Source organism: Nomascus leucogenys, chromosome 9, assembly GCF_006542625.1.
Source record: "Nomascus leucogenys isolate Asia chromosome 9, Asia_NLE_v1, whole genome shotgun sequence".
Classification (NCBI taxonomy): domain Eukaryota; kingdom Metazoa; phylum Chordata; class Mammalia; order Primates; family Hylobatidae; genus Nomascus; species Nomascus leucogenys.
In genome coordinates, this window is record NC_044389.1 from 100,097,389 (window position 1) to 100,112,587 (window position 15,199).

Genomic DNA, 15,199 nt, shown 5'->3' on the forward strand with positions numbered 1-15,199 from the left:
CATATCACAGCCTTGGATCAAGCTATCTCATTTCTATGTTTGAGTATTACAACTTCTGTTTTGTTTTCTTTTTGTTTTTGAGACAGAGTTTTACTCTGTCGCCCAGGCTGGAGTGCAGTGGCACGATCTTGGCTCACTGCAACCTCTGCCTCCCAGGTTCAAGCAGTTCTCCTGCCTCAGCCTCCCGAGTAGCTGGGACTACAGGCGGGTGCCACCACACCCGGCTAATTTTTTATATTTTTGGTAGAGACGGGGTTTCACCATGTTGGCCAGGCTGGTCTTGAACTCCTGACCTTAGGTGATCCACCCGCCTCAGCCTCCCAAAGTGCTGGGATTACAGGCGTGAGCCACCACACCCAGCCAACTTTTTTTTTTCTTTTTAAAACTGTCTAGAACTCAATTCTTCTGAGCCATCAGCTCCCTTGAGGCTCATAAGCCACGGATCTGTCCCTGTTTGTCGAATGGCTGAACAATTTGAATTTCATCTTCAATTGTGTATAATGATCTTAAAGATATGTAAATAACAAATTTTTAAAGCATTTAAAATATTTCTTCCTGTATTTTGACCTTGCACTGTCTACAAAGACAGGTCTTACTTCACAAACTAAACTTCATGCGATACGCGTTTCTGGCCAATGAGTGTTATATGAAAGTTTATTATAGTTTAACATTATCTCATATCAGAATTGGGCTTTTGTGTGATGTAGACACCAAAATTGTTTGATAATTATGAAAGGAGGAGGCTGGCCAGGCACTGTGGCTCACACCTATAATCCTAGCACTTTGGGGGGCCGAGGGGGGCAGATCACCTGAGGTCGGGAATTCAAGACCAGCCTGACCAACATGGAGAAACCCTGTCTCTACTAAAAATACAAAATTAGCCAGCATGGTGGCGCATGCCTGTAATCCCAGCTACTTGGGAGGCTGAAGCAGGAGAATTGCCTGAACCCAGGAGGCAGAGATTGCAGTGAGCCAAGATTGCGCCATTGCACTCCAGCCTGGGCAGCAAGAGTGAAACTCCGTCTCAAAAAAAAAAAAGAAAAGAGGAAGCTAATGAGATAGAATATACATTCCCACATTTCAAATATGGTACAGGTTTAGGAGAACCAAAAACTTGGAACAACCCAATATGTAAGAAGAGGGATTAGTTAGTAAACTAGACCAAAAGCTAGCAAAGAGGGACTAGTTAACAAACTGGACTAGAAGCTAGCAAAGGGGATCATCAAGATTCTCTCTTCCAGCCACGCATGTATTCCAGGGCTTATTGTTCAGCCATTGTCTAGAGCTAGGCATCCTCTGCTGCTAACACCCGTGTAAATATTTAAATTATTGGCTAGTCTCACAGTCACCTTTATCCAAAGCTGTAGCCTCAATAGCTGTAGCCACCTGCCTGTTTGATGGATCTTTGATGATCTTTGTCCCTCACTGGCCATACACTTTTGGGACGGCTCTGAGCTCTGAGCCTTCTAGGGCTTGTCCATGACTTACTGCTTTGCACAGAGACCATGTTGCTTTGTAGATACTTCCTACACCAATCCCAAGAGGAGAAGGGGCACACTAAGTATGGGTTGAAGCTACCAGACCCATGATGGAGCTGAAATCCTACTTTAGATGAGGCCGTAGTGCAGCCAGATGATGAAAGCTGGAAGGTTGGCTTCCTGCTCTGGACTCTGCATTACACTTGGGAAAAAAAGAGTGAAGAAACTCATACTGGAATTACACAGATGAACCACTGACAAAAACAAACTCATTTGTGTGACTTCTTCAAACCCTGAACTGCAGGTGAAATCCGTTATTGAATTTGATGGTCACATGATCAACTTAGGTAAGATGGATGCCCCTGATCCAGGATGAGCACCAACTTTGGCCAGTACACCCTGATAACCTGAGTCAACCTTAGCCAACGTCCCCAACTGTGGGTGTGAATTCTCTTCCAGCAGCAGGTAGTGTGATGAACCTTTGGGTTACCTTTTTTTTTTTTTATTTTTTATTTATTTATTTATTTATTTATTTATTTTTTGAGACTGAGTCTCGCTCTGTTGCCCAGGCTGGAGTACAGTGGCGCGATCTCGGCTCACTGCAAGCTCCGCCTCCCGGGTTCACACCATTCTCCTGCTTCAGCCTCCCCGAGTAGCTGGGACTACAGGTGCCTGCCACCGTGCCCGGCCAATTTTTTTGTATTTTTAGTAGAGACGGGGTTTCACCATGTTAGCTAGGATGGTCGTGATCTCCTGACCTCGTGATCCGCCCGCCTCGGCCTCCCAAAGTGCTGGGATTACAGGCGTGAGCCACCCTGCCCAGCCCTGGGTTACCTTTGTTTTTTATCAACTGTACCAAAACCTCATATTTTTTTCCTAGTAGTGTTATTCCTTCTAGTGAAGTGTTTTGGTATTCCAACCAGAACACCAGGGCATGTGCACACACGTAGCACAAAGATCTATTACAATTCCATAAAATAGGTGAATAAAAAATGTCCAACGATCACAATTAGGCAGTTTACAAAAAACCTAAAAATTGCTGGTAATTATCTGAAAAGACGGTCAACCCAAGGAAGTACGTAAATGAGAGAAAACGTAGCGGAGTAATTATGTGGATTTTGGAGCCAGACTGTCTGGATTCAAGTCCTGATTCTGCCATTATTAGCCATGTGACCTTCGGCAAATTACTTAAGCTCTATTTCAGTTTCCTCATCTATAAAATGGGAATAATAATAATAATAATAATAACAATAATAATAATAGCACTTACCTCCAAGTGTGACAGTTTACAAAGTTGATACCTGTGGGGTGCTTGGTACAGTGCCTGACACATAGTAAGTGTTGCAAAGTGTTACCTGCTGTGGTGATGATTATGATGGTGATGGTGATGATGGTGGTGATCATGATGGTGATGATGGTGGTGATCATGATGGTGATCATGGTGGTGATCATGATGGTGATGATGGTGGTGATTATGATGGTGATGATGGTGATCATGATGGTGGTGATGGCAGTGGTGATTATGGTGATGGTGACGATGATGGGGGTAGTGATGATGTGATGGTGATGATGGTGGTGATAGTGATGGTAGTGGTGATGGTGGTGATGATGGTGATGATGATGGTGATGATGGTAGTAATGATATGATGATGGCGATGATAGGGGTAATGGCAGTGGTGGTGGTGATGGTGATGATGATGGTGGTGATGATAATGTGATGGTGATGATGACGATGATGGTGATGGTGATGATGGTGGCAGTGATGGTGGTGATGGCGATGGTAGTGGCGATGGTGATGATAATGGTGATGATGGTGATGATGATGTGATGGTGGTGATTGTGATGATGGTGGCAGTGATGGTGGGATAGCGATGGTAGTGGCAATGGTGGTGATCATGATGATAATGGTGATGGTGGTGGTGATGATGATGTGATGGTGGTGATGATGGTGATGATGGTGATGGTGATGATGGTGGCAGTGATGGTGGTGATGGCGATGGTAGTGGCAATGGTGGTGATGATGGTGATGATGATAATGGTGATGATGGTGATGATGATGTGATGGTGGTGATGATGGTGATGGTGATGATGGTGGCAGTGATGGTGGTGATGGCAATGGTAGTGGCAATGGTGATGGTGATGATGACCATGGCGATGATGGTAGTAATGATATGATGGTGGTGATGATGATGTAATGGTAGTGATGGCGATGATGGTGGCAGTGATGGTGATGGCGGCAGTGATGGTGGTGATGGCAATGGTAGTGGCGATGGTGGTGGTGATGATAATGGTGACGGTGTTAGTAATGATATGGTGATGGTGATGATGGTGGTGGTGGTGGCAGTGGTGGTGGTGGCAGCAGCAATGCCAGACTGCTCTACAAAGTGGTTGTTTCAGTTTACATTTTACCAACAGCATGTGAGTGTTCCCTTTCCTCACATTCTTCTGATATTCTTAGATTTTAAAATGTTTGCCAAATCAATGGGTGAAATTGAGCATGTTTTCTTAAGCTTATTGGTTGTTAAGGCTGCCTCTTTTGTGAAGTGCTTATTCAGATTGTCAGCCCATTCTTCTGTCAGTCTTTTGTCTTTTTCTTAATGATTTTTTTATTGATTTCTCATTCATCTAGCAAACACTTATTGAGGATCTTTTTTATGTCAGACACTATTTTTGGTGCTAGGAATACAATGGAAAACACTGCTTTATGGATCTTATGTTCTAGTTAGAGAGAGACAATACAGTTCCAGCTAGCAATAAATTATATTTAAAAATTAAAGCAGTACAATCATAATAATAGCTGGCTTGTACCGAATGATTTCTGTGTGCCAGCTACTATACTAAATTCTTAGATGTATGAATTCATTTTATCCTCACATTTTTTCTAATACTATTTATTTATTTGAGACAGGGTCTCACTCTATTGCCCAGGCTGACTGTAGTGGCACGATCACGGCTCACTGCAGCCTCAAACTCCTGGGCTCAAGTGATCCTCCCACCTCAGCTTCTTGAGTAGCTAGGACCAGAGGCACACACACAACAACATGCCCCGCTAATTTTTTATTTTTTGTAAAAAGACTAGGTCTTGCTATGTTGCTCAGGCTGGTCTCGAACTCCTGGACTCAAGCAGCCCTCCTGCCTTGTCCTCCCAAAGTGCTGGGATTACAGACATGAGCCACCACACCTGGCCTAATACTGTTTTTTGAAAACATCATCCTTTTACAGCTACAGAACTGGAGCACAGAGAGGTTAAGTAATAAACTCAAAGTCACACAGCTGAGAACTTGTGAAGTCGGGATTCAAACCCAGGTGGTCAAACTCTACTTAATGCCTGCAGTCCTGGCCAGAATATAATGTTGTCTTTCTGTACCATCCTAGAGATAAAATGTGAAAGAGAAAAGACCTTTGTATATATTCTGGCTGGTAATACTTTCTCATTTGTGTTATAAATGTCTAACCTTATTCTGTAACGTAAAAATTTTTTTATAATCACTTTACCATGAAATGTTTAACTTTGGTGTACTCAAAAGTTATTATCTCTTATGGTTTGTACTTTTGAGTCCTTGTTTGAGTAATTATTTCCTTCACTGACATTATGAAGTTATCATTTAATTCTTTCACTTACTCATTTGACGGATGTTTACTTGAGCATCTACTAAATGCCAGACACTGTTCTAGGCACTAGAAACATGTGGAATAAATGGACATCACCGCCTTCAGTTTTAAGGTTTTGTTTTCCAAGTTTGGGTCTTTTACCCATTTGGAATTTGTTTTGTTTTTTTTTTCATGTTGTGGGATGTAGCAAACTAATTTTATATTTCTGCATATAGGAATTCGGATTTTCTCATGTATGAAAAGGTTTTTTTTCACTACTGATTTATGATGTGATCTTTATTATATATCAAGTTTCTTGACTATCATGGGTTGTTACTGATATGTCTGTTGCATTTCATGGACCTGTTTATCTGTTCTTCGGTTCTGTTGTATTTTAATAATGTTTTCCTTACAAAGGTGTTGTGATTATTATAGACTAGTTCAAAAATGCGTGAAAATACGAACGAGGAGATTACAATCAGCTATATTCCCACCATTTTCCATGCAGGAACTTGGAAATTCAGGGGGGAAATATTTGTAAAATAATTAGTCTCAAACCACTAATGTTTCTTCTATTTCACAGTAGAGAGGAGCTAAGTTATCCCTCCAGTGGTACCTGATAAAATTTAAAATTACTTTTTATTCTTGGAATTCACATACCAAAAATTGAGCTCCTTTGATGTCACTCTTTTTTTTTTTTTTTTTGAGAGTGAGAGGATCTTTCGCTGTTGCCCAGCTGGAATGCAGTGGGGCAAACATAGCTTACTGCAACCTTGACCTCCTGGGCTCAGGTGATCCTCCCACCCCAGCCTCCCTGGTAGCTGGGACTACAGGCACATGTCACCACACCTGGCTAATTTTAATTTTTTTGTAGAAATGGGGGTCTTTCTGTGTTGATCAGGCTGGTCTTGAACTCCTGGGATCAAGCAATCCTCACTCTGGCCTCCCAAAGTGCTGGGATTACAGGTGTGAGCCGCTGCACCCAGCCTGATGTCACTCTTAAGATTGATGTGTTAGTTGTATGAGGCTGGGCTGCTGTAATCAATAGACCCTAACATGGGATTGAACAACACAGTGGAAGTTCCCTTCTCATTCAGGGACCAGCCCTGGGCACATGTTCTGACGATGGTGAGGGAGTTCTCCTTCATTCTGTCATCCAGGGTCGAGGCTGCGCCATTGTGTGTGGCTCTGCCATCCTTGGGGGTCTCACCTATGTCTGCATCCAAACAGCACAAAGGACAGGAAGGACATGGAGAAGCCACCCACAGGGGTTTCTGGGAAGCAGGAGGTGACACACATCACTTCCGCTGCCTGGAACTCAGTCAGTGGCCACACCTGGCTACTAGGCAGCTGGCAAGTGCTGTCCAGCTGTGAGTCCAGGGAGAGAAACGATGGGTTTTGTGGATATCATCCTGGACCACCTGTAAAGCGTTTACGTGGCTCTGTTACATTGGCTATCCTATTAAGTCTTGTCTGTAGTTTCCATGAATACTTCTTTGAAGAGATTTGCTGGATGTGCTCATTAAATATTTGCCATTTCCATAGCTGAGAAGGAATGTATTCGTTTCTACTTGAGGTCTGAACGTGCCACTGATTCTCTTTAGATGCAGGCTGAAGTGTCTGGGCTTTCAGAGGTGGCAAAACTGAGAGCCTTTTCTTTATGGACCTTTCAAGTGAAACCCTGGGGAAGAGGGAGGTGGGACTTGTGTTCTTGAAGACCGAGGAATCTTTGTAAAGGGCCACATGATATGCAGGGCTGAATTTCCGTGACTCGGTAATCAGCCTCCAGTACTGGGAGTCTGAATCAGTCTTTCTTCATTGGATTTCCAGGGAGAGTCTTCTCTTGGGCATGGATTTGCCTTCAGTATCTGGAAGCCCGCTTAGCACCTCTCCCACCCAGGCACGGGGGCATCTCTTTCTGTCGTGCGTCTCCCTCCAGAGTCCCTGGAGTCCTGTGGGACACAGACTCCTGGCTAAGCAGCCACAGCCGACTCCTGATCTGCTCTGGCCATAACATCATCCTGTCACCCCCAGGGACAGGAGTGTCACCTGTCAACACTCTGTTTCATTTGATATAATTCACATACCATACCATTCACTCATTTAAAGCGTACCATTCAGGCTGGACTCGGTGGCTCACGCCTCTAATCCCAGCACTTTGGGAGGCTGAGGCGGGTGGATCACTTGAGGTCAGGAGTTTGAGACCAGCCTGGCCAATGTAGTGAAACCCCGTCTCTACTAAAAATATAAAAATTAGCTAGGCGTGGTGGCATGTGCCTGTAATCCCAGATACTTGGGAGGCTGAGGCAGGAGAATCACTTGAACCCAGGAGGCAGAGGTTGCAGTGAGCTAAGATGGCACCACTGCACTCCAGCCTGGGCGACAAAGTAAGACTGTCTCAAAAACTAAAAACTAAAAATAAATACAGTATACCATTCAGCAGCTTTTAGTTTATTCAGAGTTGTGTACCCATCACTACAATCAATTTTAGAACATTTGCATCACTCCCAAAATAAACCCACATCCCTTAATCATGCCGAAGCCCTCCATCTTCCCAGCCCCTGACCACCACTAATCTAGTTCTGTTTCTGTGGATTTGCCTGTCAGGACATTTTATAGACATGGAATTATACAATATGTAGTCCTTGGCAACTGGTGTCTTTCACTTAGTGTAGTGTTTTCAAGATGCATCCATTCATGTTGCTGTTTTTATTGGCTCTTTGTTTTTTTATTGCTGAATAATCCATCCTATAGATGGACCACATTTCCTGTCTCCATTCATAAGAGGATGGACATTTGGGTTGTTTCCAGTTTTTGGCTGTTATGAATGATGCTGCTGTGAGTATTTGTGAACAGGTTCCTGTGTGGACATAAGTTTTCATTTCTCTTGGTTATGTAATGGCTAGGGTATACAGGGAATCTGTTTACTGTTTTGAGGAACTGTCAGCTGTTTTTTAAAGCAGCTGCCCCATTTTACATTCCCATCAACAGTGTATGAGGGTTCCAGCGTCTCTCCATCCTCCCCAGCGCTGGCTCTTTCTTTTTTTTTTTTTTTTTTTTTTTTTTTTTGAGATGGAGTCTCGCTCTGTCGCCCAGGCTGGAGTGCAGTGGCGCAATCTCCGCTCACTGCAAGCTCCGCTTCCTGGGTTCACGCCATTCTCCTGCCTCAGCCTCCCGAGTAGCTGGGACTACAGGCGCCCGCCACCATGCCCAGCTAATTTTTTAATTTTTTTTTTTAGTAGAGACGGGGTTTCACCGTGTTAGCCAGGATGGTCTGGACGTCCTGATCTCATGATCTACCCGCCTCAGCCTCCCAAAGTGCTGGGATTACAGGCGTGAGCCACTGTGCCTGGCCTGGCTCTTTCTTTTAGATTATAATTATCCTCATGGGTATCAAGTGGTGCACTGGTCAGCTCTTATTCTCAAAGTCTCGTTTCCTCCATGGCCTCAGGAAGTGGAAAAGTAGCTCTTTCTCACTGAAGGGCTGGGAAGCTCTGCCTCTCATCATTGTATAAATGCTATCAGATATGTCTGGGAGTTTGGAGGCCGGGATGACCAACTTAGTGCCCATTTCTGTAGCTCCCTGTCAAAGTTGAGATGAAAGAGAGAAAAAGAAAAACTCTTGCTGAACTAGAGTAAACAGAAATGGTGACACTTTCTCCATTATGCCAAAATAAGAATATAAATTTTAGCAACACCGTTTGGAAGAAAAAAAAGTTTTGGTGTGTAGCATCAATTAACTCCCAAAATGGAGTTTTGGAAAGCTCATTGAACAAGGCTTGTAAGTTATAGAATAGGTGATATAAACTTAATTAAGGATTTTTTGGTGAAATAGTCTGGTGTTTTAATTTTTTAAAATGTCTCCAGATCCCCTCAAGTTTCCATGAGTTTATCTGTTTTAGAGACTTATTATTGTTGTTGTGTTGTTGTTTTTGAGACAGGGTCTCACTCTGTTGCCCAGGCTGGAGTGCAGTGGCATGATCATGGCTCAGTGCAGCCTCCCAGGCTCAAGTGATCCTCCCACCTCAGCCTCCCAAGTAGCTGGGATCACAGGTGCACACCACCATGCACAGCTAATTTTTTTTTTTTTATAGGGACAGGGTCTCACTATATTGCTCAGGCTGGTCTCAAGAGATCCTTCTAGGCTCAAGCGATCCTCCCGCCTCAGCCCCCCAAAGTGCTGGGATTATAGGCGTGAGCCACCGTGCCTGACTGAGAAAATTATTAACTGACACTCAGGACAAATATATTTTCATCCAATTGGATAGGCATCTACTTCAAAGCATCCTTCCCAGTCACTGCCTTTGATTCTGTATCTCTCTGTAACCAAGCTTCTTGGAAATGTAGAGATATTTTAAAGTGGAAGTATTATACAGAAAAGCTGTGAGGTCCCAGGCTCCTAGTGGTTTCTGGAAAGCCATAACCAGTAGCAGTTAGAATAAATGGTAGAGGTGGGAGAGGGATAATCCCCTGGGCTGTGAAGTCACGGGCATGTCCACCATGATTTTGGTCCCTCCCACCCAGCCTGTGGCCCCAAGATAATGCTGAACGAACACATAGTAAATGTTCAATAATTACTTGATAGTAAGTTGCAGTAGGCTTTACCATTGAGGTTGGAACAATGGTAGCTTTCAGAAGTATTCTATGGCCTGGGAATATGTGATGGCACCACCTCTAGAGCCAGACTTATACATTCATTCATTCCACAAGCATTTGTATTAGCATGTACTGGTGTGAGGCATTGGAGACCTTAGGGATGCAATTATGAATAGACTTCTTAAGTAGCACATGCAAATGCATATGTAAATCACACTATAACAGTACAACGGATTCACCAATTCACAGGGTGCCGGCAATAGGAACATTGGGAGAGGAAAGCCTAAAATAGTCCTACTCCCAAACCAGAGAATATACAAAACTGAACGTATCTGCAGCATATTTCTAGCTCACGTACCTGGCTGTGATATGTTTGTTTAATCCCAATTGCTAGTCAGATATTGATGAGTGTCCTTGGCCACCGGGTGATTTTAAATATAAACATCGTGATAGCACAAATTTGATTCTGTTGATGAAAATAAACTGCTCGTTGTGAGGTGGCAAAGCCTTACTATTTTTAAACCACTAGGGTACCATTTGACAAAGTCTTAATGTATCTCCCAAAATAAGCACTGTTTTCTATTTTAGAATTGGAGTGGAAATATGAATCTATAGCTCAAGTACTTACTTCTTTTTTCTTTTTCTCCAGCTCTGTTGCCCAGGCCAGAGTGTAGTAGCACAGTCTTGGCTCACTGCAACCTCCGTCTCCCAGGCTCAAGCTATCCTCCCACCTCAGCTTCCTGAGTAGCTGGGACTACAAGTGTGTACCACTGCACCTGGCTAATTTTTTTTTTTCTTTTGGTAGAGGCTGGGTTTCCCCTTATTGCCCAGGCTGGTCTCGAACTCCTGGGCTCAAGCTATCCACCTGCCGCAGCCTCCCAAAGTGCTGGGATTACAGGCATGAGCCACTGTGCCCAACAGAGTGCTTAGTTCTTAAACAGTTTCTCTCACTACTGCACGTGCCTTTCATATTTGGATGTCACAGAGGAATTATCCATTTTAAATGGAAAAGTTCATTACTTTACAACATGAATAATCGGTGGAAAGAAAAGTTGCTTTATAACCTAGATGCTAGGTAACAAAACCAGCACTTTGTGCTTTGTTTGTGACAGGGTCTCTCTCTGTAGTTAGACACTTAGAGCTTTTCATTGTTAGCCCCCCTAGTAAAAATCTTTATCAGGGAGCATTTCCTCCTCTGCAAAAAAAGCGGTTCGTTTAGTTCTGTTGCTTCAAGATTAGTGTTCTGTTGTACCCAAGAGATCTTTGTAATGGAGTTTTTCATATCATGTATCTCTCCTCCCGAAGGCTGACTTAAACGTAGATTAGGAGAGTAGTGATAACTGTGGAAACTATTTTACTTTTGTTATAAAATGTAGTTTATCTCTGCAATCTTCCTGCTTCGTGACATCTAAGCACCTGCAGGATGACTGAGCGGGGACTGGTATTCTTCTGCGTTGCCTGTTATCGTCTTCACTCCACTACCTTTTATTCCTCACCTACATCCTAACACAGTTATTTTCTACTGCATGTAACATCTGTATTTTTCGAAATGATTAACTGTATGCAGTTCAATTTCATTTAATGATTTTTGTTTGTTGGTTGGTTTCACCATCTTTGCATTTCCTGCAGAAGTCCTGGAGGGTATTTGGGAGCCAAAAAGAAAAAGAAGAAACAGAAGAGAAAAAAGGAGAAACCAAATTCCGGAGGCACCAAGTCAGACTCGGCATCTGATTCCCAGGAGATTAAAATTCAACAGCCTTCGAAAGTGAGAGCTCTGTTTTATTTTTTCCCCTGTGTGGTTTCTCGTGCATATGAGTGGGTTTATGCAGTTTAGCGCCCTGCTGGATCAGATGTGTAGGGACTTTGTTGTGACTGTGTGTTGAATGCCACTAGTAACTGGAAGCTCTTGACAGCCTCCTTAAAATGGACTTTGGCACCCAAATAATGAAGGGGGTACACTGTGCTTTTGTGTGTGTGTGGATACCTGCTGTGTTTTTCCCTTTTCTCAGTGAATTTGTATTTAGATTGTCGTTCTAGAAGAAAGTCTCAATGTGAGCTTGTGAGGTTTTTTTGAAATTACACTTTAATATTTGATTACTTTTCGTTCAGAAGATATTCACATTGTAATTTTTCTGGGTGTCTGTCTAATTACCTGAATAGCACAACACCATCTGGCAGCAGATTTCAGCGGGAGCAGCCATGGGTAAGTCTCTCGTTGACTTTGAATCAAACCAGTTTGCAGCGGTCGTTCTTCATTCTAATGCCAAGGGTGGGAAATAGTTCCTGACATTCTCCTAGTTTAAACCAAACCAGAAGTTGTCCAGCTGGGCCCTGCGTTGGCAGATGGTGGCCAAGAAGAGGGTTGATTGTACTGCGTGGGTGTCTGGTGGCACAGATGGCAGCCATCCCTGTCTGTGGAGCCAACCCCCAGGCACCCTGTGTGCTGGGCCTCTGGGAAACACAAAGCCCTCTTGATGCAAGAAACTCACAGTGAAAAGGGTAGAATCAGACAGGCACGGTGGCTCACGCCTGTAGTCCCAGCACTTTGGGAGGCCGAGGTGAGAGGATCCATTGAGCCCAGGAGTTCAAGGCTGCAGTGAGTTATGATCACACCATTGCACTTCATCCTGGACAATAGCGAGAGACCCTGGCTGAAAAAAAAAAAAAAAAAAAAGAGAAAGAAAAGGGGTAGAATTAGAAATATTACAAAATAGAGATGATTTTGATGATCGTACCTACAAATAAATTATTGTGAACAGGCCAGGCACGATGGCTCATGCCTGTAGTCCCAGCATTTTGGGAGGCCGAGGCAGGCAGATCCCTTGAGCCCAGGAGTTCAAGACCAGCCTGGGCAACATGGCGAAACCCTGTCTCTACTAAAAATATAAAAAGTTAGTTAGGCACAGTGGCATGCACCCGTAGTCCTAGCTACTTGGGAGGCTGAGGTGGGAGGATAGCTTGAGCCTGGGAGGTAGAGGTTGCAGTGAGCCAAGATCATGCCACTGCACTGCAGCCTGGCAACAGAGACCATGTCAATCAATCAATCAATCAACGTGAGTAGCATGTGGTATTGTGGAAACAGCTCAAGGGGTGATGTCTGAGACCTTGAGCTTGATCTCTGCCCCCTTGCTCACTAGTTGTGTGCCTTGCCTGGGTACTGCACTTCCTTCAGCCCAGTTCCTTATCTTCTCTCTAACTCGCAGTTCGATCTTGAGGTTCCAGTTGGAGCATTTTTATTCAAGAGTTTTTACATCCTAAAACAGTGCATATATATATATATATATATATATATATATATATATATATATGATAGTTGTTACCATTCTACAAGCTTTGTGGATTTCCTTTTTTCTTATGCAGAGTTTCTGTTGTGTTCCATGAAGTGAGACTTGCAGGTAGTTTTGTTGTTGTCATCTGTTTTACACAAAAGAACCAGGAATCACTGAGAAGGAAAATTACTTGCCCCAATTTTTCCCTGACTGACTGCAGGGTGAGAAGAAAATGGAATCTTCTTCTCTAGCTTTTCAACTTGGTTCTCGGGTAATAAATATCCTACCCACTAGATACAGCTTTCCAAGGTAACTCATAGAGGATGCCACCATAAGCTTACAAAATACTCTTCCCGTTTCTAAATGTCGCTTCATCAGATAAATGTGGCATCCCTGACGCAGTGTGGACATCTCCTGTTGCTTTCAGCATCACCATCAGTCCCTGCCCATCCCTTCCACCTCTAGTGACTGTGAGCCTTTCCCCTCTCTCTGGTCACTTACGAGAAACTAGAGCCAAGCCAGGCAGTGGTGAACTCTTGGCATTATATGGTAGGTGTATTGGTCAGGGTTCTCTAGAGGGACAGAACTAATGGGATGGATAGATGGATGGATGGATAGATAGATAGATAGATAGATAGATAGATAGATAGATAGATAGATAGATTAGATAGATAGGAGTTTATTAAGTATTAACTCACATGATCATAAGGTCCCACAATAGGCCATCTGCAGGCTGAGGAGCAAGGAGAGCCAGTCCGAGTTCCCAAACTGAAGAACTCGGAGGCTGATGTTCGAGGGCCGGAAGCATCCAGCTCGGGAGAAAGATGGAGGCTGGGAGGCTAGGCCAGTCTCTCTTTTCACATTTTTCTGCCTGCTTGTATCCTAGCTGCGCTGCCAGCTGATTAGATTGTGCCCACCCAGATTAAGGGTGGGTCTGCATTTCCCAGCCCACTGACTCAAATGTTAATCTCCTTTGGCAACACCCTCACAGACACACCCAGGACCAATACTTTGTATCCTTCAATCAAGTTGACACTCAGTAGTAACCATCACAGTAGGGAATTTCTTTTCTTAATTTGGAGGAAGTCAGTATTGTCTTAAGATGGGCTTTTCTCTGCTGCATTTTTTAAATCTGGGGCTCTTTTCCTTTAAGCTTATGCCAACTCCAGATAGCACTGTAAATTACAGTGGACTGCATTGCAGAATATTCTGGTCTACACACAAGAACCAAAATAAAAACGATATTTGGATTCTTATAAACTTCTTAGTGTTATAAAACTTGGACATTTTTTCCAAGGTTTTAAATTTGGAAAACAGTGGGTAAAGCATATAGTTGATGGTTAGTATGCCACAGAAAGCATGTGTGGAAGAAAAACAGAATATACCTGCCTCTTACGTAGGAGTGGAATCGTGGGAAGTTAATGTTGGGTAGATATTCATCTCACCTTGCCTGACACACATTCATTCTTCCCAGGTAGTGCTACTATGGAAGGTGAATGGACAGGCATAAGAATTGATCATAGCTGAGTTTCCCTTACTGCTTTGTCCCTGTGGATTTGGAAATTGTGTTTATTTGAATCTACTTTCAGAAAGCATTTAAATAGAGCCGTATGTGGTGGTTCATGCCTGTAATCACCACATTTTGGGAGGCTGAGGCGGGCAGATGACTTGGTGTCAGGAGTTCAAGACCAGCCCAGCCAACATGGTGAAAGCCCGTCTACTAAAAATACAAAAATTAGCCAGGCGTGGTGGCACAAGCCTGTAATCCCAGCTACTCAGGAGACTGAGGCAGGAGAATCGCTTGAACCCAGGAGGCGGAGATCACAGTGAGCCAAGATCATGCCACTGCATTCCAGCCTGGGCAACAGAGTGAGACTCTGCCTCAAAATGAAAAAAAAAAAAAAAAAAAAAAAAAAAGAAGAAGAAGAAAGAAAGCATTTAAATAGTGAGCATTGGGATACCAATATTTTGCAAAGGGACATTTCATGTAGAGAGTGCTGGTCAACCGATGAGCTAATTAGGTAGGGAATAAATCACTCTGAAGTCTTCATGGAGTTGGTCATTTTGGTCATTGGATCATGTGGAACAAAGATGCTGATTCATGTCTGTTGCAAAGTACTTTGAGTTTGATATATTACTGTTAGAAGATTTAACTCAGAAACCAGGAAAGAAATCAAGGAAAAAAAAATTAAATCAAGAAAGAAAAATTACCATGACAAATTCATTATAGTCACTGTAGTTATATTTTTATAAGACTGGGCTCTA

The 15,199-nt window shown here is 43.3% G+C and overlaps 1 protein-coding gene across 3 annotated transcripts in view; it reads left to right on the forward strand.

Moving 5' to 3' along the window:
* NMT2 (N-myristoyltransferase 2) overlaps positions 1-15,199 on the forward strand; it is a 63,355-nt gene that overhangs the window by 15,366 nt on the left and 32,790 nt on the right. For all 3 annotated transcript variants that reach the window (XM_030819256.1, XM_030819255.1, XM_030819257.1), the window contains exon 2: positions 11,295-11,430. In XM_030819256.1, the coding sequence (XP_030675116.1) occupies positions 11,295-11,430 (136 nt within the window). The remainder of the gene's footprint in view (positions 1-11,294; positions 11,431-15,199) is intronic.